This window comes from Manacus vitellinus, unplaced genomic scaffold, assembly GCF_001715985.3.
Source record: "Manacus vitellinus isolate BGI_N305 unplaced genomic scaffold, ASM171598v3 scaffold_32_pilon, whole genome shotgun sequence".
In the NCBI taxonomy this organism is placed as follows: domain Eukaryota; kingdom Metazoa; phylum Chordata; class Aves; order Passeriformes; family Pipridae; genus Manacus; species Manacus vitellinus.
The window spans coordinates 4,939,337-4,963,946 of record NW_021940460.1 but is presented as its reverse complement, the minus strand read 5'-3'; the positions used below and the strand labels follow the sequence as shown (position 1 = coordinate 4,963,946).

At 54.8% G+C, this 24,610-nt stretch overlaps 1 protein-coding gene across 1 annotated transcript; it reads right to left on the bottom strand.

The window, feature by feature from the left end:
• Positions 1-846: 846 nt before the first annotated feature.
• On the bottom strand, positions 847-24,281 carry SH2B2 (SH2B adaptor protein 2). Its single transcript, XM_018076798.2, has 9 exons — positions 24,161-24,281; positions 14,398-15,285; positions 11,977-12,078; positions 7,990-8,081; positions 5,646-5,740; positions 5,287-5,463; positions 4,981-5,174; positions 4,057-4,228; positions 847-3,626 (listed from the first exon to the last, which is right to left on the bottom strand). The coding sequence occupies exons 2-9, from the start codon at positions 15,256-15,258 to the stop codon at positions 3,313-3,315; spliced, it is 2,007 nt and encodes a 668-aa protein (XP_017932287.1). The 5' UTR covers positions 15,259-15,285; positions 24,161-24,281; the 3' UTR covers positions 847-3,312.
• Between the last annotated feature and the right edge of the window lie 329 nt (positions 24,282-24,610).

Below are 24,610 nucleotides of genomic sequence, written 5' to 3'. Positions count from 1 at the left end.
GTTTAGGTTTAGGCAGGAAGAGCAGCTGTCCCACCGGCACATCTCTCAGTGCCAGCCTTGAGGGCAACAGAGTCATCCATAAGGAGGGGCTGTCACCTCCCCAGCTGCCCAGCTCCTGATGGATGAGCTCTCCAGGAGCAGTGAACAGGCTCTGGAGCCTTTCGGGGGAGGGAATATTTTTGTGAATGGATCATGACACAACCGAGGCCTGATTCCTGAGCTGAGCAGCTCCCTCCACCCCCCCAAAAGCCATGTGTTAGCTGCGTCTGTCACGCTGCTTAGCTGTGACAGAACAGTCTGGGACAATGCCCCAGTTTTCCCAGGGGATTCTCAGCAGAAAAGAGCACACTAGAAAGACATACAACGTCAGAACACGAGGCACTGCCTCCCAGGAGAGACGAGGGCATGGGAGGGGGAAAGACAGGCCGTGGGGAATGGCTGCTGGGGGATGCTCTCACATGCCTTTGGCAAGGGAGGTCCATCTTCACACCCCAGGGCTGCTCATTCCCTATTATCCACACTGCTCTGGGGAGGGAGGCATTTCAACCTGCACCAGTGACAAACCAGACAAAGAAAAAAAGAGACTGGAAGGAGATAAAACCCTGTCCTGTGCAGCCTGGACCCATCCTCCTCCTCCTCCTCCTCCCTCTGCTCAGCAGTGAGAAAAATACCCCTCTCTCCCTCCTCAGTGCACTCCATCAGGCAGAGACAGACTGAGCCCAGCCCCAACTGCCTCGAGATAGCGACGAGGTCTACACACATGTGACATGACAGCACCCTCCCTCCCTTTTATCCTTTCTTCATGTAGCAAATCCAGCAAAACTCCAAGCTCATGCTCACGTGCTGTCCTTTTTGCAAGTGATTTTATTTTAAAACCGAAACTCGAGTTCTCCATTTGTTTATCAAGTCCCCCTCCCCCTTTTTTTTTAAATAAAATTAATTTATTCTACACAACAGTAAACTCTTCCAGACTCTTCCCTATTTACAAATTAACATTTTTGCTTGCAGATCTTTGCTTTCCCCTCCTTTTCCTATCCTGTGACACAAAAAGTGAGAAACCAGCCCGTATCTGAAGGTCTGTAAGGCAGTGCTCCCATCCAGCCCCTTGGGACCTCAATGAGGAACCAGAGTGATGATGTCTGTGCCATATCCAAAATCACCACTAATATCCAAAATTCACTCTGTGTGTGAAGGAAGCATGTCCAGGTTAAACCCATCAGCCTTTCCTTGCTGCATGGGCTCCTCCAAGCTGGGTTTTAGCTGAGCTGAGGAAGGAGAAATACCCTCAAAAGAGCGAACTGCTCCTGCTGCTCTCTGAAGGGCTGTGTGTTTGGGGAGAAGGTGGCATTTCCTGCAGGAATGAGATCCACCAGCTCTCATCTCACACAGCCATGGGCCAGAAAGACAGCTCTCACATCACAGAAGGAGCCTTGGAGACACCTTCCCTGCCCTCTGGAAGCGGGAGGCACAAATGACTCAAGTGCTGGGGACATGCTTTGCTAGCTCAGGAAAGAAGGCACCTAAAAAAATAAAAATTTGGCCCAACCCAATTCCAGGCAAATTCAAGGAGTTTTTTTGAGTTAGGTTGTAGCTTGTCTTGTACCTCTCTTTGCACTAAGTGGTAACTTCTAGCTGCTATGGTGGGGTCTGCTCTACCTGGAAACCTGTCCAGGCACTCCAAAGCCACTTGGCTCAGGTCCTGTTAGCACTGTCACCCAGACCTGGCAGCCACACAAGGAGCCAGGAGCCCTGGTGCTGGGTAAGACAAGCTGTGGGAGGCAAACCAAGAGGGACACGCAAGCACTTTGTCTGCAAGCAAAGCTGCCCTTCCAGAGGGTCTCCCACCCCACACAAGGCACACAGACTCTGGCCTGTAAAACCATCCTAAGGGCTTCCATGACCTGTAAGGAAAGCATCAATGTAGTGCACATCTGGCCACAGCAGGTTTCTGCTCTACACTCTCCTCCAGGGCTCACCTCCATCAGGGACCTCCTCCTCCAGGTGCACGTAGCTGCACTGCTCTGTCAAAAAGCCACCAAGCAGCAGTGACAACGGCATGCCTGGTCCCTCCTGGCAGCAGTGCTGCTCCAGCCCTCACTGGCAGGGTTTTACAGCTGCTGGAGAGGGACACCAACCACTGGCAAGGGCAATCCTGCCCATCAGCCTGGCCTGGCCCACTGTGCCGGCTGGCTGCTCACCCACCTGGCACCAGCCCCACTCCTTTTGCTCTTCCTGGGCATTTCTATTTGTCTAAGAAAAAACCAGTAACTTTTGATAGCAGTTACTGAAGATGTGTAGTGTTTTCATTCCTGGGAGCCCAGCTGAACACCTGCAGGGCAAGGCTGTCCCTCACCTCCAGACACAGCCCCTGGCCTCTGCCTGACCCCCCTGGACATCCCGAATGACCAACAACTGATGCAAAGCAGGGGTGTTGTCATATTTTCCAAGGTTTGCCTTGAGCAATGGAAAACATCGCCCAGCTGTGGCAGAGAGCAGTCAGAAGGCTGAGCTGTTGCCCTTGCAGAGAGCTTAGGTTTTGAGAAAGCAAGGAAGAGACGGAGGAAGAAAGGGATTATCCAGGGATTCTCTGTAGGTACAGCAAGGAGAGAAAGGAAACAAAGGAACACAAAAGGCAGGACAGCAGGAAAACCCTTTCTTGAATGCAATTCATTAAGCTTTGGAAAAAAAACCTTCTCCTGGCAGAGGGTTGGAAACACATGCCTCAGAGGGAGCCCAAAAGCCAGCCTGGATAAACCCTCAGTGGTGCCCTCTCAGTGATCCACGTATTTGAGCAAGTCTCTGCATGTAGATCTGCCATTTCCATGGTCATCCCAAAACACCAGAGTCCCTTGGCAGCTGGTTTGCAGGGTGATGGTGCCAGAAGGATGTTGGCCATGCTGGGCTCTCGCCCCAGAATGGATGTGCCAAGGCTCTTTGGCTGGGGAATGGAGCCTGTCACAGCTCCAGGCTGCCATCCCACAATGGTCATACCCGGGAGGAGATGCAGGGAGCTCGGCTCGGCCCTCGGAGAGCTCTTGGTCCGGAGGGAAAAAGAAGAGGCTGCAAGCTCCAAAATGGCACTGACTCTTTCAGCCTCCCAAACCTCCAGCACTGCCCCAACCTTGGGGCTGGTGCAAGGTCCAGCTGGGACATCGCCTGCTGCTGACACAGCTCCCAAAAGCAGCAGGGAGCGAGAAGGACGTCCCGGTTTGGTTGCTGGTGGCAGCAGGAGGAGGTGGCGAGGCTGGTGGAGCGGTGAGGGGCACGGCTGCCCCGCTTCCCCCCACCATCCAGCCCCCAGGCATGAGGGGCTCAGTAGAAGGAGTACTGGTTTTCCACGGCCCGGGTCCGGCTCCGGGCGCTGTCAGCCTCGTGGTAGTCCTCGGCACTGGCGGTGGGGGGCTCCGGCCGGCGCTCGGTGCTGTCGCTGCGGCTCCGGGGGCCCAGGGCACCCTCCAGGCGGTGGTAGGGTGCAGGGACAGTGACAGGGGGGGCCACGGCCACCCCCTCAGCAGGTGGTGGGGCCGGCGGGCCGGTGGGCGCTGTGCTGCAGAAGTAGTGTGGAGGTGGCAGGTCGACCCGGCAGCCCGGGGGCTGTGGCACAAGGGGTGGTGGGGGGCCGGCATCTGCAAGGGAGACAAGAGCTTGACCTCTCCAGTGCTCCCTCGCTGGCACCATCCCATGCCCATCCTCTCCATCCTTGACCTTGCCCTTCCCCAACCCCCCTTGCCCACAGTCCCCCAGCACAGCAGGATTGCTGTGAGCCCTGTGGACCCCTCTGCCCCTCTCCTGCTCGAGCCAGGGGACTGACACCCATGGCCAGGGACACGGGGGTCACGCCAGCACAGTCCTGCTGCTGCACGGTGCTCCCTGCCTGCCTTCTATGGGATAACACCCACCTTGGCACATCTCCAGAGCCACGTGCGTCAGCACAGGCACAGCTGTAGGGAGGGAATCCCAGGGATCACTCCCTTTTAGTCCCACACAAGGTACCACCCAAACCTCACACCCAACCCTCCACATGCAGCCCTGCCCCTGCCCGGCTCCAGCACCTACCGGGCTGTGGGCTCTGGGCCACCACGTAGCTGCGGAGGGTGATGTCGGCCGCTCCGCCCGACTCCAGGGGGATGGGATGTGTGTGGAAGTGGCGCAGCATGTCGAAGATGGTCTGGAACCAGAGGTGCTGCACGTGGCACTGCCCGCTCTCGTTCAGTGACAGGCGGAGGTGCTGCAAGCACAGGGGTCAGTGGATGAGCTGGGGACTGGGAGGGTGAGACCACCCTTGCAATCAGCAGCAGAAGCCACCTCCATCAGCCAAGGGTGGTTTGCTCCTACCTCAGGATTGTCATTTTTAACCAGCTGCAGGGTGTTTCCTGCAAAACCCTACTCACTGCAGCCCCAGGAGAAGTTTGGCCCCTCCTAGGGATGAATACCATAAAGGAACACCCAGAGAAGGGAGGCTGGGTGCAGCCAGGGGGGCTGAAGCTCCAATCCCAGTGTCACAGACAGCCTTGGGGAAGACTCTAGCCCACCTGAACTACTTCTTGCAGGACAAGTGACAAGAACAGGCAGCTATATCCCAACCCCTGACAGCATGTGCCCTCTGCTAGAAAGTCAGCAGAAAACTCCATGTGAGTTGGTTCTTCATAGTGCATTCGTGTACTTCGGGGCACAGAATGAAAAAGGAGAGGGCGGGGGATGATGTGCCAGGCTAGGCTGGGCTTCCATGCATATTACTTAATAATATTTAACCTTATGCTGGCATGGCAGGCACTGATCCAGTTAGGAAAGCATAGAAGGGGCTGAGTAGGATGCAGAGGGCTCTTGGAGGGACAAGGGCAGGCGGTCCTGGGGCTGCCCTGCCAGAGCTGCTGTGTTTGGGGTCACTGCATGGCACCTGCTTGCTTGCAGAGCAGGAAGGAACCCAGGGTGCTGGGCAGGGCTGGTGCTGATATTCACAGAGAAGCAGAGGACACCCACCTTGGCTTTCCCCTGGAAGTTGAAGGTCAGCACATACTCCCCCGGCCGCGTTTCGCTCTGCCGGATGACAAACAATCCGTGGCTCCGGGCGCCCCCGAAGAGCACCAGCTGAGCCGCCTTGATCCGAGAGAGAGTCCCGTGGAACCAGGGGAAGTCAGAGAGGTTGATCTCCGCCTCTGCCTCGCTGTCCTCCCCTGCCCGCAGGGACAGCAGGTTTTTAGGGAGCACCCAGACATCACCCCCTCCCGCCCCCTCATCCTCTCCCTCAAGAACGAGATGCTGGGGCCGCATCCTGCATCCCGGTACCTGTGAGATGTGCAGTGGGGGAGGACTCCAGGGTCTGCAGGAAGTTCTCCAGTGGGACGTGGGTGAGGAGCTCCCCCAGGGAGTCCCTGCTCCGGCCGTGGGGCACGGGGACGGCGGTGGCTGTGGTGGCGTTGTGAGCGCTGGGCAGGGCACATCTGTCTGGTGGCCTGGGCACATCTGGAAGGGAATTTGCAGAGGGATGGGCTCATGGCTCAGCATCACCCACCACCACTGGACAAAGCTGGGGGCTGTCCTGCTCTGAAGGCAACCACGTTGGATACCCCTGGCTCTCAAAGACACCTGAGAGCTACGTTATGGCTTTGAGGGACTCCCAGACTTTCCCAGATGTAGGTCCTTACCGTCAGCCAGGAACTCGCAGCTGGAGGAGGTTGTCCTGCCTGGCAGACAGGCTCCCTGTGCACAGGACACCAGCTCAATATCGTCCCCGCTGTCCCTAAGGGAGAGCACAGAGCACATGGTCACATGCTGAGTGCCACGCTACAGCATGCACGTGTGGCACCTCCACTCCTCCACCCACTGGCATAGAATGGGGACTCAGCCAAACAAAATTCCAGCTGTGATCCAGGAGCACATCCCAATGCTCCTTGCTTCCTCCTGAGGAGCTGCCACGAATAGAAGCACCAACGCCACAGAGAGGCAGAGCAGCCACCAAACAACAAGGCTTTTTGGGGGCGAGAAACCAGCGTGAGAGGGATTAAACCCCTGAAAGCCCATTGTATAGAGTCATGCTGGTCAGTCCCAGCTGCAGGATTTTGCTGCAACCTTGTTGGTTTGGATGGAAATTTGTCACCTTGACCCTCAGCCCTTTGCTTCCCAAGACATCGGTGCACCCACATACAAATCCCACCACCAACTTCCATCCTTTCACTTTGACCCTCTGCCAAGGGAATCACAAACCCGTAGGAATTACAACCCTAAAAGACATAAAAAAACCCAAGCCAGGAAGCCTGGAGCAAGCCAGCGAGTGGGAACAGACCAAGGCAGGGGGGCAGCCCCCGCAGAGCATCCCTGCTGCCAACCCTCCCTGTGCACTTCAGCATCCTTCTTGCACAAGCATCCGACTCGCTCCACAGCCTATTTTTATCCTGGCTGTCAGAAAGAGCCTGGCACTGCAAGAGCTGCCGGCAGCACTGGGCTGCTCTTGCTTAACAGCGGCCACGTGGGCACAGGCGGCGAGGAAGCGTCTGCGTCGGGTGGTAACGGCTCCCTCGTGAGCTGCTGAATTATTTAGTGGCCAGTCGTGAATCAGCCACTGGGAGTCATTCAGCTGCAGCCGGCTAAAAACAAGAAGGGAGGAAGGAAACCAAAACCAACAGCGCGTTGCAGAAAAGCCGTCGCCGGGCGCTCACGCGGCGGCTCCAGCACGCAGCCCTTGGCAAAAGTGTCGGGAGCTGACTGGAAATTCGTTCTTGGCAGCGAGCGCGTGTGTCGGTGTATTAAACAGCTCATTATTATTTGCTCTGGAGTTCATTATTATTTGCTTTACAGTCACGTCCGGAGGCCAGAGCGGGACGGCGCTGGGTGCTAAGCAAACAGAGAAGGCTGGGAGGCTGCCAGAGGGGCTGGCGTGGGGATGCCGGCGGCTCCCGCGGTGGCTTGAGGGGAGCACGGCCGTGGTGCTCGGCTCTGGCTGGAAAACTGGCACTGAAACATGCAGTGGGGAAAAAAAGGGTCTTTTCCCAGCCTTGCCTCCCTCAGCAGCCCAGCCTCAGCACTGCTTTTTGAATTATCAGACTTAATTAAAGCTCATCTCGTTCCACACCCCGCCATGGGCAGGGACACCTTCCACTATCCCAGGTTGCTCCAAGCCCCATCCAACCTGGCCTTGGACACTTTAAGGGATGGGGCATCTGCAGCTTCTCTGGGCAACCTGTGCCAATGAATTATATATTTCGAAAAACAGGAAAAGGAGCTGGAGGAGTAGAAATCTGGAGCGCATCAGTTCATCCTCCCCACTAGATGCAGCCTCCACAGTAACCAGCCCTGTAAACCACCTCTCTCCAGCAGAAGGGGGCAAAGGCAGCCTGGAGGCAGCGGGAGACTCTCCAAGGCCCTGTTCCAGGTTTGCTTGAGGTTTTCAACTCTGCAAGCATGGGCACCTCGTTTTTCCAAAACTGTGCCAAGAAGGTCAGTGCCAGGGTTTCCCCAGAGGCTGGGCTTGTCTGAGCCAGCTGAAGGGCAGCAGCATTGGGCACAAAACCTCCCTAATATGTAACCTGCTGCATGGGCTGATGAAACAGCAGATGGGAGGTTCTGGCTGAGTTGTGACTCCAATGACAGTATTGATGCCATTGTGATAGAAAGGTAAATAGATCGATTTAACCAGCAGAATCTTAAATATACCATGGATGCTAGACTGGAAAAAAACATGGAGAGTAGCTCAAATACAGTATAAAAGCTTCAGAAGGTGGGTGTGAGAAGGTTCCCATGTTGAGGCTGAGTTCCCAGGTCACCTACCTGTGCCAGGTTGAGGTGACATGGAGAAGGGAAGGGTGAACAGGCAGCCACTGCTCTGCAAACACAGGCTGCTAACTTGGCTTTCAGACTGCTCTGAGTTGGGGACTTCTGTAACAACCTGAGTAGCAAAAACTGCACTGGGATAACAACCCGTGCTCAGGGGTGAGGGCAGCACAGCAGTGCCCAGCTCAGCCCCACATGGCCCCTTCCCCCAGCAATCCTTACCCAGGGTCAATGCAGTCCTGGATATCTGCCACCCAGGAGTGCTTCTGCAGGGAGTCGATGGTCTCCAGGATGTACTCGGCCCCGTTCTCCACCTGCAGGCAATGTGGGATGGTGTCAGCAGTGCTGGGGTCCTGCCACCCACCCCCCATAACCCAGCTGGACCCCTACAAAACCTGCTGCTATTAGACAGCACTTTGCTGAGCAGGAGAGGATCAGTGTCCTGCCTCATCCCAGCACAGGGGTGCTGAGGGGTGACCCACAGAGATGTCCTGCTGTGCCCAAGGGTGTGCCCCCTGACCAAAGATGGGGCTCAGAGGAAAACTCCCACCCCACTGTTATTAGCACATGTATCACAAGGTTTTTTACAAGGCTGTTACAGCCTCTGTGGCAAAACCACACCTGGCTGGCAGCATTGGGGGTACCTGGCATTATGCACCAACATAGACAGCATCACCTCAGTCCCCCCCAAAAACTAGCTCTGCACAGGTAGAGCAGAAGCTACGCTGTTCTCTGCCCCCAAACCCTGCCACACCCCAAAGCCAGGAGTTTAAACCTCTCCTCTGTTATCTTTCCTGCCTGCTGGTCCATGAGGCTTTGATTTCTGATTGCAGCGGGGTGGGAAAGAAGCTCACTTTCACGGGGAAAAAAACATTAAGTAAAAATCAGGATGCAAAAGAGCATCCAAAATGGCAAACCCAAAGCAGCTGTGCCTTTCTGGGGACAGGGAGAACCCAGAAGCCCCACATCAGTGGCTGCAGATGCCACGGGATGCTGTGTGCCTCTGGCAGGTTTCCCTGCATCCTTCACGGAGCTTTACACATCGCGTTCCTGAGCTGGCAAAGCAATCCGGACTCCAGGAGGGTATCACATTGCCAGCTGAGACAACCTCCAAGCAAATTAAATTAATCACAAACAACTGAATCACTGTCCTGAAAATAAGCAGGGAGGGCAGGGAGCAGAGCCCTGGCTGAGGCTGAGCAGTGACCTCGTCCCTGCTGCAGCTTGGGCTGTGCCTGAGTGATCCTGCCCCTGGCAGAGGTGTAGAGGAGCAGCAAAGACCCCCCCTTAATTTGTTTAACCAGAGAAAAGGAGCTTCTCTGGCTTTCTGAGGACAACACACAAAGCTGATGTGAGAGACAGGACTGCTCACTCATGCAGAGCATGACAGCAAGTGAAGCACGTGCAGGGTTTGGGTATTTTGCAAGCACCTGCTTGTGCAATGGAAAAAATTGCGTGTGCCTGGTGTCTGATGGGAGCTGGGGACATGCTGCCTGCTCATTTTTAGGCAATTTGGCAGAAACTATTCTAGTGTGGCCTCCCTAAACAAGGCAGGGGCTTTTCCACCCGTCATAACCTGCATGTTGTGTGTGAAGGTTGAGACTGGGGTCCACATCACACAGGAAGGCAGCAGGGAAACCACAGCACTCAGCTCCCTCTCTTACCCATCTAACCTTCACCCCAGCACCTGTGGGTGTTTCACCCCCTTTGCAAGTCCAACCAGCAAAGGGAGAATGGGAGAACAGCCAGAAGATGACCCAGCAAGAAGGGCCCGGACAGAAAATGACCCACAAATGATAATGGATGTGAGAATAGGGGAACAGCATTCTGTGTCCACAGCTGGGAGGGGAGGGCAAAGGCTGGCTGGAAGCAGTGGAAGAGGGGCTCAATGCTGTGCTTGCTGCCTCTGCTCACTCAAAGGGTCGATTCCAGTCAATTCCCCCTGTGGCAGGGAAAGCACCCTGGCCAGGACAGGGCAGGAGTAGGAGGTACCTGATAAATCAAGCATTTTTTGACTGGTGGGGTTTGGAGCATTCCCCAGGTAAATTAAAGAAATGGCTGAAGTAGTCACCGATCTGCTAGTGGTGAGGATGGATAAAGCATTTCTGGCTCCAGAAGATGGGAAGAGGACAAGCCCAGAGTTCTCCTCCAGCAGCCAAAGAAACTGACCGTTATGGACACCCAGAAAGCACCCCCAGAGCTGAATCCCCCCCCCAGCAGGGATTTGTCATGACCAAACCCAGTCAAACTCATCTGCTCATGCTTGTGACAGCCCCTGGGATGGGAGAAGCAGTGGCACATCCTCGGACTCGCCACGCTTCAGACACTGATGCAACACAGTTGAGGTGGGATTTGTAAGGAGATCTAGAAAACATGACTGAAGGTAGCTGATGAGCAGTATTCCAAGAGCAGTGATCAATGGCTAAGAGGCTATTGATGGCCGATGGTCAAAGCTGAGGGATATGCTCATCAAAGGCTCTCCGTGCGTGCTGCTCCTCAGTAACGATTAGGACAAAGGCAAGCGAGGATGCCTGATCAATTCATGGGTGACACCACTCTGCAAGTGTGTTGAAGGATGAGGCAAGAACTGAAATGCTCTTGTCAAAGCTGAGAAATGCTTAGTGGAAGAAAATGCCTCCAGCTCAAGGACAAGGGCAAGCTCTGGGCTCACACCGATTGCTGGGGGTGTCTGGGCTGGGGAACCACAACTCTGGAGCAGTTCTGCAGAAACCATTGAGAGGTTACACCAGCCCACAAGCTGCGTGTGAGTCAACATCATCATCACTGGGGTATGAAGAAAACAACTAGATCAGCTTGGGCTGGATAAAGAGGAAGAAGAAAGGAGAAGCAATCAAAGGAGAAGCAATCCTTCCTATCTGCTCTGGGACATGGCCCCATGTACACTTTGGGGAATTCTCTCTTCAGAGCCTGCAGGGAAAGCAAGGAGGACCTTGGGCTGGTCAGTCTGGATGGCAGAAGACTCTTGAGGTTGGTCTTTGAGACACAGAAGACAGTTGAATGACCCTCCATGGCCATGGTGGACACGGAGCACAGCAGAGGCTGAGGCTGAAGAGCGAGAAGCCCTTGGGGCAGGGAGGATGCCCCGAAGGAGGTGCCAGGAGAAGGTGTGGGACCTTGACAAGGAGCTGGGTTTGGTGGAAAATGATTTCCAATGGGAATGTGTGCCAGGGCCAGCAGGCTACCAGGTGCAAGGGTTTTCACAAAGCCAGGTTTTATTTTTCCCCTCCTCTGCTTTCACAGTTTTCTAAGCTTTCGAGCAGGTTCATTCAGCCAGGAAGCCCGGCCCCTCTGCTCTGCTTTGCCACACACTCTTAGGGGAGAAGCTCTTAGGGAGAGAAGTGTTTTTTGAGCAGAGGGAGGACACAGAAATGCTCGAAATGCTGGTGTCCTCCATGTACATGTGCTGCCTCCCAGCTGGGCACATCCCACAGCTCTGATGGAGAGTGCAAGTCCACACAAGTGGGAAAGTACAACCCCATTAGCTGGAGAGAAACACCACGTCCAACAACACATCCATCATCATGGTGGCCAGGACCCTGCAAAATTCAGCCCTGATCTGCCATGACAGGCTGTTGCCTTCCAGCAGAGCAGGAGGCAGCATTAAGCTAATTAAATGCATGATACGGAAAAGTCTTTTTTGGAGAGACTTTCACACTCTGCTCATGCCCACAGACTCATGTGGGGTGGTTGATCCCCAGGGTCTCAGTGGCCCTGCACAGCTGTTCCCACAGAATCATTAAGGTTGGAAAAGACCTCCAAGATCATGGAATCCAACCTTTGACCGAACACCACCTTGTCAACTAGACCAGAGCCCTGAGTGCCACTGCCCCGTGTCAGTGAAACAGCCACCATGTGCCACCAATCCAGGGCCATGGCAGCCACAAAACCACAAGCAGCTGCACCAAGGAGTATCTTCCCTTGCAGGTTGTCCCTGGACACTAATTTAACCTGTCTCCTGGTGACACAGAGAAGCCAAGCTCCACAGTGAAAGCCAGGCAAACAGCTCGATCCCAAAATACCCAGGTGTCAGGTGGAGGAGGCAGGGATCCCATGGGGGGCATTAGTGCTGTTGGCATCTCAGCTCCGAAAGCCAAGGCAACGATCCCCTCAGGAAATGAGCATCCCTGCAGCAGGGGCTGGATGCAGGTGCAGATGGGGTTCCTGTAGGGATACACACCCTGCTCTCACCTTTAGGACAAAGGTGTTGTCTTTGTCAGGCATCTCCAGTGGCATTGTGGTGCGGACCTCGATGATGGCCGAAAGCGGGATGCTCACCTTGGGTTTGGAAGCCTGGGAAAAGAGGGGAAAAAAAAAAACCCCAAAGAAAATAAATTAAAAGAAATCAATGAATAAAAAAAGTCACTCAATTGAATCAAACTGTCCCTGGGGACGACGCAGTGGAGCTCTCAGAGGCGAGATCAGCTCAGCCTGTGTGGTTATTACAGAGGGGAATAAACAGCATTGATTTCCCTCCCGTTCTGATAACTCTGAGCTCTTTGAATTAAACCAAGAGGAGGCCCAGTGGAAGGCAGGGAGGTGCATTTAAGTGCCAAACCTCCTCCTTGTTCCAGCACAGGCTGAAGTGCCAGCTCTGCCAACACCACTTACTCCTCTCCTCTCCATTTTAAACCCTCTCCCGATGGAGATCCGCCGGGAGAGAACTGTGCTATCTGATGGGGGACGCTTCCCATGCGGAAAAGCAGCTCCCTTTATCCAGCACAGGAGCAGCATTTCAACCGAGAAGCTCCAACACAGCAGCCTCAGCCATGCAGGGAATTTTAATTACATTAAAATAAAGAAAAATGAATTTCCCCCAGGGCCCCTGGCACCCGCCGGAGCCTTGATGGGGGGGCAGGACCTGGTGCCTCCCACTCCAAGTGTTTGCTGAGCAACAAATTCCCCAGATATTTGTTTTAATTATAACAAATCTCCCCAAAGGAGCCTGCAGAGCTGCTCTCCAGGGCTCTGGGATTCGGAGCATTATGAATGTGGGAAGTGGAGATGCAATTTAGTCACTGAAACCTGTGCCTGGTGCCTTGGGTGCAGGGAGTAGGATGAGGCCAGGGAGCAGCTCCTGGCTGCAGGTTACCAATAACGGGCTCAGTTCCCAATTTTATTGGGAAATGAAAATAAATACATCCAAGACAGAACAGAAACTGCTTTTTCCCTTCCAGGATGTTTCCGTTTCTGCCAGCCCTGGAGCCCCAGCGCTGCCTCCAGACACGTCTCAACCGTGCAAGGCTCTGCCCATCCCCAGGGAATTTTTCCATCCTGCTGTTTGCACAGGAGAAGGTCAGAAAGGAGGCGGCAGCTGCTTCGAAAGGAAAGGAAACAAGGTGATAATTCACCGCTGAGCCAGAGAAAGGGCTTAGAATCACAGAATGGTTTGTGTTGGGAGGGACCTTAAAGATCATCTCATTCCAACCCCCTCTTCTCCGGGAAGGCTCTTCCTTTTAAAGATTTAAGGACATGGCCATAGTTTTTGTAGGGTCTGTGCAAAAACAAAGTTGCGGCTGCCACAGAAAAAAGCTGTTTTCTTCCAGCTGTGCCAGACTGGTGCCACTTTTACAGCTGAATCGTTTGCCAGATGGAAAGCAAGATGGGATGAGGGGAGAAAGCTGTAAACTAGAGCAGGGTGTGATTATAACAGAGGAGCAGACAATGTTCATAAAAGTTGCTGTAAAATAATTTCAAAATTGATTTTTAGAGACAAATCAAGATACACTAAAAAAAATCCCTCTATGAGCTCTCTCTAAAATGTTTTAAGAGCAGCAGTTGTTCCATTTTAACCCAAGTTTATTACCCCTTAGGTGCAGCTGATAAGCCAGCGCTGCTCCATGCAGCCCACACCCACCAGATCCTCTGTGCATAAAATCAAGGAATGGTTGGGTTTGGAAGGGACCTTAAATATCATCTCATTCCAACCCCCTGCCACGGGCAGGGACACTTTCTACTAGACAAGTTGCTCCAAGCCCCGTCCAACCTGGCCTTGAACACTTCCAGGGATGGGGCAGCCACAGCTTCTCTGGGCAACCTGTGCCAGGGCCTCACCACCCTCACAGCCAAGAGTTTCTTCATAATGTACAATCTAAACCCACTCTCTTTCAGTTTGAAGCCATTCCCTCTTGTCCTGTCACTCCACGCCCTTTCCAAAAGTCCCTCTCCAGCTCTCTTGAAGGCTCCCTTGAAGGCATCGTGCCATGGACATGGGGTTGTCTCCTTCCAGCCAGGCCTTGTGCAGTCCCTGGGCTGTGGAAGCTCCCAGTCCAGCTCCCAGTGATGCACACCATCCATACCAGTGCTGAGCCTCTCTCCAGAGAGATGCACTTTAAATGCACGTTTTGTATTTTATCAGAAGGACGGATGTTTCAGTGAGAGGCACAGACCAACACCCACAGAGCCAAGGTTCACTCTGGCCTGCAGGTTGGATAGGTTTCAATCACATTTTCCCATCCATTCGCACCTCAGCCACACAGCACCAGACCTCCCTCTGGACCAGAGCTGGATTTCATCCCAGCTCAGCAGTGGAAACAAGAAAAGCCTCAAGCAAAGTCCAACTGCTGCTTGAATTGCTCATAAAAACAACAGTGGAGAAAAGCCAGGGCTTACCTTTGGAGGGACATAAAACTCAAGGAGGAACCTCTCTCCTTCCACCTTCACCGCTTTCCGGAGCAGGAGGCGGCACTTCTGCCACTGTGAGCTCCCCACACAGTTCGTGTCATCGGCCACCATGTAGCGCAGCGTCCCCTCCCTCTGGATGTCCACCAGCTCCACCTTGGAGGAGGGCACCTTGGACAGGCGCAGCTTGTGGGTCCATTTCTCTCGAGGGTCCCCAGGCTCCTTGCCCCCGGCCGGCCACAGCTCCCTCTCGGCCCTCCGGCCGCCCGGGGCAGCCTCGGCGCCCGGCTCCGGAGAGGACTTGCGATGCCACATCTCCTTCATGCCATCCACCACGCACAAGCTCATGTTCCTCAAGGAGAAGCCTTTCTTGAACTTGGGCTTGGCGGCGGCGTGGATGGAGACGTCCTCCGAGCTGCGGGACTGGCCGTAGGAGGACACCTTGCGTGCCTGCACCTGCTGCGCCGGGGTCAGGTACCGGCTGGCACCCAGCGGGGTGTCCATGCTGTCCAGGGACTCAGTGGACGTCTCCTCCTTCCTCGGGGTGACCTCCCGCCCGTAGGGGACGTGGCAGTTCTGCAGCCCCACGAAGGGCACGATGTTGTACTTGGTGGGCGAGTCGGACACGAACACCCGGCTGACCTCCAGGCTGAAGATGTCCAGGAAGTTGGCAGTGAAATGGTGGGAGAAGGAGGTCTCTGCCCCGGGGGTGTCGTAGTGAGGGTTCTCCTTCAGGAACTGGCAGAACTTCTGGGCGAAGTCGACGGCGGCCGCCTGGGCGTGCAGCTTGCAGAACTCCCTCCAGTCGGGGAGCGGGGAGGAGGGCTCCTGGCACAGGGCATCGCCGTTCATGGCTGCCCCATTCCCCCTGCCGGCAGGCTGTGGGGGCAAGGGCACAGCGTGAGCCTGGGCACGGACATGGGCAACCCACCTTGCCCCCCCCCTGACACGGGGGTCTCTCCAGGAGCCACTCTGCAGCTCCTGTGCAAAGGGAAACGCTGTGGGCAATTGTCTGTGTGTCGCTCTCTCTCCACTTCATACACTAGAAAAAAATCTTGGCCCCGGCAGCAGCCATAAATTGTACTTATTTTACGATTATGACCATGCAAAAGCGTTATTGATTTATCATAAAACCGCTAAGGAGTCCCCGACCGGAGGAGCCCGGGGGGATTCGCCTTCAGGATTTCTCTCGCTGCGCGTCTGCCTGGGCATGGCACAGCTCTCCATAGGGTGAGGGAGTATCAGGAGTCCTGGCAGTGCCCTCCCCTCTGCACCCAGCAGCTGGTCCTTCTCTTTCTCCATTCTCTATTTCTGCCCTGATCCTTTGCCACATGAATTTTGGTATTTCACCCTCCTCACTGGAGCATTGTGGGGTAATGGATAACCTGGGACAGGTCCTTGACAGAGGCCAAGGAGTAGATTGGGTACAGGGGGAAAAGAAAACAAAAGCCAGACCCAGGAGCACACCAAAGCTTAATGGGAGCTGCAGACCAGACCCACGTGCCCATGGGAGAAGCATCACTTTGCCCAGTCTCCACACTAGTCCCTCTCCCAGCAGCCATGGGCCTGCCAGGGCATGTGTGCAGGCTGGCTTGGTGCATATGCTGCACTTCCCAAACATCTACCAGGCTTTGGGTAGTGTGAACAGCTTCCTCAGGGAGACCCTGGCAGCAAACGCATCTTAAAAATCATCTCCCAGTGGTGAGACTGCTTGTGGTCTACTGGTGACAGCGAGCCTGGGCCAGTGAGCAAGTGGAGCACTGCTCAGCCCATGTCCCCAGACACAAGGTCCACATGTTCAGACACCCCTCCTTCCCCCCCGAGGGCAGCAGTTTGGCAAACCCACCTCAGCCGGCTCAGATACAGAGCCCAGGGGTGCCTGCAGCTGCCGTGCTCCAGGCAGGAACTGTGCCTGGGGGATCCAGTTCTGGAAGGACACGACAGTCCCCCCGGGTTTTGCTGTTCTCCATTCACAGAGCAGCTCTTTCCCTGGATTTTGCTGTTCTCCATTCACAGAGCAGCTCTTTTGCTGGCGAGGGATTACTCCTGCTAATAAATCACGCGCAGGATCCCGCCAGCAGCTTACACGGCCAATAATTAATTACTGCTCGGATGAACTGCACAAGCCACGGGATCAGGGCAGGCACTGGGGACTGGGATAACCCGCCCCTTGTCCTCCAGACCCCAACCACGTCAGTCACCAGACACAGGCAGGACCAAGCCCCAAAGGCTGCGATACAGAGCAGAAGCTGTGGCCAGGAACCGGTTGCCATTTCCCCAGTACATCCTTACGGAGATGAGGCAGCACCTGACCTACCAGCACAAAACATCTGAGCTCTCCAAGGAGCACCTCCATCCCAGGAAGTGGCTCTCCACCCCCCTCAAACAAGGAGAAACCCACACAGGCAACAAAAATCTCAACAGAAACACGATGCATGTAGCATCTTCCCACCTTTAAGACAGGGATGCTGCTTGGTGCCCTGGCTGTGCCAGGGAGGCTGTGAGGACCTGCACTAGCCCCTCACATCCCACAACACCATCACCAGTCTCCAGCAGAGCCCCAGCCCCTGCAGAAACCCCTGGCAAGGCTCTCCCCAGCATCACAGGGCTTTCCTGGAGACCTGAGCAGGGAGCTGTGCCAGCTGGGAAAAAACCCATCCCTGCAGTTTAGGAGCAGCGTCTGAATTTCCCCAAGAGACTACAGGAAAGTAACAGAAAATGCAAAGCTGTTTGTTACCCGCCCAGCAAATGAAATTCCTAATTATCCATCCATCACCAAGCAGAGGATTTAAAGACTCGGGTTGTGGCAGCAGTTACTGCCCTTTGAATTGAAAATTCACAGCCCCAGCTCTGCCACGGCCCGAGAGCTGCCCTGGCACCAAGCCCCAGGCCAGGAGTATTTGGGCTCAGGGAGAAAAGGGAGATGAAAAGGAGTCTCCTGCTGCCAATCCAAGCAGTCACAGCAAGATCAAGGAAGGGGGAAAGGATGCAGAGGGAAAAGAGGAGAAAGGGGATTAGGAGGAGGAGAGAAAGCCCCACAGTGATGGGTTTAATTGCATCTGCCCTGGGTATCGAGCCCAAGGGCTTTGCTGGTTTACCCCCCCCAGATGGGGCAAGAACACTTCTCCCTATCCCTCTCTCCAGGAGGTGCTCAGAAGGAGGCCTGCCTGCCCGAAATCAAGATACATTGATACAACAGACTCTGAGATGTTAAGGGAAAAAAAAAAAAAAAAGAAGAAAAAAAAAAGAAAGGCACTTCAAAAAAGATCAAGCCCCAAACAAAAAGCCTCGAGATCCAGGCACTGCAGCCCGGCTCAGGCTCGGAGACGCGCACGCAGAGGCATCACAGCATCTTCCTTTCATCTGCATGGGGATGACAGACTTTAAAAGGCCAATTTATAAAAATGAAGGCTAGAGGAGAGACATCTGGCAGGTCTGAGGAGGCGGGGATTACTAACCCTGTGCCATGTATCCAGCCCCCCCTGCCCGGAGCTGGTCCATGAGCCCCCCCTGCCAGGGCCCAACAGCAGGGCCTGGGAGTGGGTGGGGTGGCTGAAGGCAGCCCCCCGGGGCCACAGAGCCATCCCCCCGGGGCCACAGAGCCATCCCTGCCCCTGGTTCATTGTTTACCTGGTTTCTGCGGGAAGCAGGCTCCCAATTATCTGTGTAGATTTACCTTTAATCTGGGTGCCTTCACTCCCCTCCATACCAACAGCTCTGCCCCACTTCTTGAAATAACTTATCATGCCACAGACAGCATCCCCGGGCAGAGCGGTGGAAGCGGAGACGAAAATAAGCTCAAGATGAAAATAAGCAGGAAAACTGCAATTGCTTTTTGGAGGGGAAGGGCCATCCACTGCCAGCCTGGCTTACCAAAGGCCGCAGGGTGCTCTGGGCACTTTGCTAAGGAGCCAGATCCCTTGGGAGGTGCCATCAGCCCACTCCAGAACTGGCCCAGGGGCCACAGCTTCAAGTCCCTGGCCTGGGTGACACAAAACACATGGATATATAAAAGGAGGTGGTTTGTTGTGAAAGGGAAGCCACAGAGTGGCAACCACGGCATCAGGCTGGTGATGGGCTCCTAACCCACCTGCATGAGTCCCCAAACTCCTCCCAGGGCAGTGCTGTGCATGCTGTCGCTGTCACTGTCACTTGGGAAAGTGAGTAAAGGTTTAAAAAAAGAAGGAAAAAAGAAGGAATTTCTGGAATTGGCCAAATGGAGATCCAGGTTGGGATGGCAGGTGAGAGCCAGCCCCTGGCAGTGATGTTAGGACAGTCTCTCCCAACAAGGTATGCTGAGGCATCCCCTGCTCTGGGGGGTGCACACAGAATGATCTGAAAGTCGAAGTAAAGCTACTGACCTCAAGAAGAAATGAAATTTAAACTGTCAGCAGAAGCGCAGGAGGAAAAAAAACAACTCCCCGGTGAAGCAGGAGTCAGGGAGCAACAACAAAGCCACTGGGATTTGCTGAACCAGAGGCGTGGGGAGGAACCAACATCTAACGAGGTGTTAATAACCCGAATGCGCAACACCGGTCATGGGATGGGCAGCACAGCCAGCCCAGCACTGGCTCTGATGGCTTTATTTAAGGAAACATCCCTAATAAAGAGATGTTTCCCTTCCGGCCAGCGCAGCCAGGCTGGGACAAAGTGATCCTCGGTGGGCAAAAACACTGTCTGGTGGAGGTTGTGGGTGGCAAGTCTGAATCCCTCCATCCCTGCCTGCATCCCTCCACCTCCACCTGTGTGGGAGAGCTCCCGGGGCAAAGCCAGGGAAGGACGGGAGAGGAAGGAAAAGCCTGCATGGGAGGGTGTGCAGCAAATCGCTGGCTCCTGGGGAAGGTGGTCCCCAGCCCAGTCCTGGCTGCCTTGGTCCAGAAAGCTGCTTGGCTTCCAGCAAGATCGGTTTCCAGCAAGATCGATGCCACTCAAAGCCCCAGCTGGTGATCCTGATCCCCCGGGAATGACGTGAGGAAACCCAGGCACCTGCTCCCCCAAGAAAAGCGCCTGACCTAAGCGTGCCATGCCAGAGGAGATCCCCGAGTCACGAGCAGGTCGCAGAGCAAGGCGATACGTCCCGGCCCCCCCCCGGTGCGAAGTGATCCTGGCAGGCAGGCAGCTCCCAACACACGGGCAGAGGCAGCCCCTCTGGCAGCTCAGGAGGGAGCCTGGAGCCTGCCTGCACGGCTCCAAGGCACTGCCTGCCCCAGGCACGCAGGAAAACAGCTAAAACCAGGATGGGGACTGACTGCCCTTAGGACAGTGGGGCAGAGTGAGCATCACACAGAGCCGGTGGCAGGAAGGAAGCAGGGGCATCATCCCTGCTCTTACTGTGCAAGTACAACGGGATGAGGGATGCATTAGCCACAGAGACGATGTTCCCCCATTCCACAGCAGACCTGAACCATGCAAAGACCAAGCAACCTCCTCACAGGGTGTTTCTTTGCCACCTCGAGAGCCATCCCCAGCCCCTCAAGACCCATCAGAGCTTTAAGGGCATGCAGAGGCTGAGCTGAGGAAGAGAAAGCCATAAGGCAGCAGAAGCAGAAGTTACCTGCCCTCATTTCACATCCCCCAGACCCCTGACCATCCCCACCACAGCCCCAGTGTGGGAGAAGCTGATTTCTCTCCATACTCCTCATTGCTCCAAGCACTATTTATACTATTTTGATCTTAAATCAGACTGGCTGCCTGAATCGGAGAGAAATGGAAACAATCTTTGTTCCTCTCATTTACTGTCCATCCCACTGAAATATTAATCAAACAGCATTTCAGCCTCAAATTTTACGGTCAAACCACCTTCCTTGAACCAATCCCTTGGTAAGTGCATGCTTTGACTCCCTCCACTCCAGATGCACTTCAGGGTCCACCTGACACTTGCAGCCTAGAAAATATTTTTCCAGAGTGAAAAGGTTTCAGGCCTTTTTCTACTTCCCAGTGAGGGATCTCTCTGGTTGCAGCATCAGCCAGACCAGCCCTCAAAACAGATGCACCAAAGCACCCAGGAGCGCTGGATGGCCAGGGTAGGGTTTTGGGGTGCAGGTGCTGAAGGGACACATCTTCCAAAGAGAAAACAGGCAAGAAATGACCCTTCTTCCTGCTCTTGCACACATGGTGGTCTCCCCACAGCGCTGTGTGATATCTCCCAGTTCTGCATCCCAATGTCACCCCCAGCACTCCTGCCAATAAGCAAATGGGCCCATGACAGTTGCTCCAGTAAAACCTGAGATTTTCTCCATTTCTCACTATTCTGACCATATCACAGGGTTGTTCCTATCGCTCCCCTCCAAAATCCCCCCCCCAGTGTACGTTATACCTCCCATGCTGACAGCTGCTGGAAAATAAAGACGAGTCAATAGATAAGATCCACTGGATCTTAGATAATCTCTTCCCTGAGTAATTCCATCCAGCTTGCAGGGAACCACGTTTGCCAGCCCATGCACAGGGCTGGAGCACCACCCAAGCCACTCAGCCCACTGGGTACACTGGTGTGGGACCCGAGGGACACGTCAGCCACAGGGAGGGGGTCCCCAGGGTGCATGGACATGATGCTGAGCAAAACTTTGGTACAGCTGGGCATCATGGATGAAGCTTGGGCCTTGGAGGCAGCTGTGTCTGGGAATAAAGCAAAGACCTCCCCTCAATGGCCCAAAAGAAAAGATATTAAAAGAAAATAAAAACAGAGCTTTAGGTAAAGGAGTCAGAGGCTGTTGTCCATTCCCTCTCACTTGGATGCCACCTCCCATGCCTATCTCTGGCAGGAGAGACTTCCCACAGAAAACTAACCAGTCCAAAGTCTATTTTTAACTACCACAATAGCAGAGCCTCCCCCAAGGAGTGGCTGAAGCCCTGTCCCCAACCAAGCAATCTCACATTTCCCTCACTAAGCCTCGATTTCCTTCCGCCTCTCAGCCCACAACAAAACCCTCCTCCTCCTCCTCCTCTCGCCTTCCCATCCTTGGAAAATTATTTGCACATCCACCCACCTCCAGGCTGTGGGTGCACAGTGTCCTGTGCACCTGTTATATATTAACCACTGACCTGGTACCCGGGGGCAGACCCTTCCTGGACTCAGAAATGCCAAACAACAGGAGATTTATCTGCTTGCTCCCCACCGCTGGATGCACCTGAAACTCAGGGAATTTAAAGAAAAAGCCCCACAACATCAACCCAACTGCACTTCACAAAACAGATGCAAACTCTTTAAAGAGATTCCTCTTGCCCTGTGGACCGTTATGCCATGGAGGGGCTCCTTGGGTGTTTTTGAGGGGAGAGCTGTGTGAGTCAGTGGTGCAGGAAAACCAGGAAAGCACATCCTGATGGATACAGCACAGCCATCACTGGGGATCCCCCACTGTTATGGCAGAGAACCCCCTAAGATTGTTTTTCAATTAAGGCACATAATAAACATCAGATAAAGTTACCCAGTTCTGTAGCAAATTTCCTTATTATGTTTTTGTGTGTTGCAGATCTAATTCCCCACACGCATCACTGTCTCATACCCGCCTGCAAACAGCCTTAAACTGCTGCCTAATGGTATCTGAGCTTAGGAAATTCAATTCTTCCCAGCGCCTCACCCAGGACTGCTACAATCACTGCTAATTGCTTAAGTGGTGTATTAAGCAAAATAAAAATTCCAGTGGGCTTTGAAACCCCCCCCTCAACCAGATGATGCCAAAACACCCTGTTACGGCTGCCAATCCTGGCTGGAGATCCAACCTCAAATATCTCTTTTCCTTTTGCTGTGCAGGGATGCTCCTGGGCAGGCAGACCTTCGTACCCATCATGGCCACAACCACGTCAGAGGGACTCACAGGCCGTGTCCAACTTCTCCACCATCCCTTTTCCCAGGGTTCTGCGATGCCATCGCAGCCCATCTCCTGCCCCAGGGTCTTGGCTGCCAAATGCTGCCAGGACCCAGTGGAGCAGGGCATAAACCAGCTCCCATCATCCTGATGGGCCCCTGGAAGTGGATGCACACTGGGTCCCACTCCTGTCCCCCCAGCTCCAAAGCATGGCACAACCTGTGCGAGTTGAGTCTCATCCCAGACCCAGACCCTGCACCAGCAGTGCGGGCGCTCTCACAGCAAAGGGATTCTCCAAGCCCTTCTGACTTTCTCTTTAACAAAAGTCGGATATGGGCTGCAGTTTTCCCTTTAGGGATGACCTCTCCTCCTCTCCGCTGCAGCGGAACCAGCTGGGATTCAAATCTGCAATTCCTGGGAGCGTACCACGTGCTCCCCGCAGTCCCCAGGTTCCCTCTGCCAGCCTCCACGGGGGAGTGGAGCACCGAGCCAGGCACAAGTCTCCAACCCTTATCCCACCACCTCACTGGCATCCCCGGGCAGGGAAAGCAGCCGAGGTCAGGCGAGGGCACCCACGGGCGGGTGCTCCGGGAAGGGAGCGCTGCCAGGAGCGGCTCCGCTGGCCTGGGGCTGGGAGCACGGCCCCGGGGCACCCCGGCCAGCCTGAGTCAGCAGGGCCAGCAGATGTGCAACCATCATCTGGTTCCTGGGAAGAAGAAGAGGAGGAGGAGGAGGAAGAGGATAGGCATTAGCCAGCAACATCCTCATCTCGAAGAGATGGGTGATTTCCCTCCAAGGAGGAAGGACAAGAGGAGGTTGGACAAGACCACCCAGCCACGAGGGTGTATGAGATGTGCTCACAGTCCAGGAGAAGAGGGAACAGACCTGATGGCTCAGCCAAAAGAGGCAGCCCTGCAGTCAAGCAGCCACTGCAGCCCTGAGCCAACTGAGGGTCTCACACTTGAGGAAGGTGGTGATTTTAACCCCAAAGCCGCACCCAGAGCAGGACAGGGGAGCTCCATCCTGCAGCCCCCAGGGCTGACTCATCCCCCTCTATGGCACAGAACAATGGTCACCTTGTGCTGGGTGAGACACCAGACAGGGCAGGCAATCCCATGCCCTTCCCAAGCACATGTCAACAGGCTGGAGCATCTCCACGAGAATTATCCAACTTTTTTAGAAATCAGTTATTCAGCGGTGGCCCTGGGCTGCACTGAAGCATCACAATGATGGTGAGACACTGGGAAACACCACTGAAGGACACAGAGGGAAGGTCCAAGAGCACTTGCTATCCCATCTAAGCAGATCCCCTGGCAGCACACACCCACCTGCCTGTACAAACACAATGGCCAAAGGCCTCAGGGAAAGGGGGCTGAGAATTTTGGAAGAGCCTGTGGAGTTTAGGAGCATGATCCCTATTTAGAAAGGCATCCCCAGATGCCTTTCTAAAAATCCCTGTGGAGGGGAGTTCTGAGTAATCATAGAATTGTTTAGGTTGGAAGAGACATCCAAGATCATCAAGTCCAACTGTTCCTCCAGCACTGCAAAGGCCACCACTAAATCATGTCCCCAAGTGCCACATCTACATGTCTGTTAAATCCCTCCAGCGATGCTGAGTCTGCCACTGCCCTGAACAGCCTGTTCCAGTGTCTGACAACTCTATCAGTGGAGACATTTCCCTTAATATCCAATATCCCCCTAATATCTGTGCCCTGGCCCAGCTTGAGGCCATTTCCTTGCCTGTTACCTGGGAGAAGAGACCGACTCCACCTGGCTCCACCCTCCTGTAAGGGGGTTGTAGAGGGCAAGCAGGTCCCCCCCCGAGAGTCTCCTTTTCTCCAGGCTGAGCCCCCCCAGCTCCCTCAGCCGCTCCTCATCCACTCAAAGACAAATCAGCAGGGCCTCCCGGGGATTTTGGGCAGAATGCTGGGTGGACAGAGCTGTTTTACCTCCTCTCCTGTTCCAGTTCACAGGGTCCCCAAAGCGTCAGCAGCCTGGCTCTTCCAGGTCAAATGCATAACTTCAACTCATCGATTTCCACGCTGGAATGAGGGACCAGACCCACTCAGAGGGACCTGTAAGGCAAAGGATTGGGCTGTCAGGCCCTGGAGTGGAAGCAGTATCCTCCGGCACATCTCACTCCTGAGCCACAGCCCTGTTGGGCTCCAGCCTGACTACACCAAAACTAGAAATAAGCAGAAGGGCCAGGGAGAAAGTCCCTCCGCTTCCCAAGGGCCTCCCCCTGGTGCTACCCAGGCTCAGCAGAGCGGGGCTGGAGGAAGCTCGGGAGCCGCAGCGGCCCCACGGGGGTCCCCGGGGCCCCGCGGGGATGGGAGGTACCGGCTGCCGGAGGGTCCGGGGGGACCAGGTGGGGACCCCCCCAGAGCTGCCTGCACCCC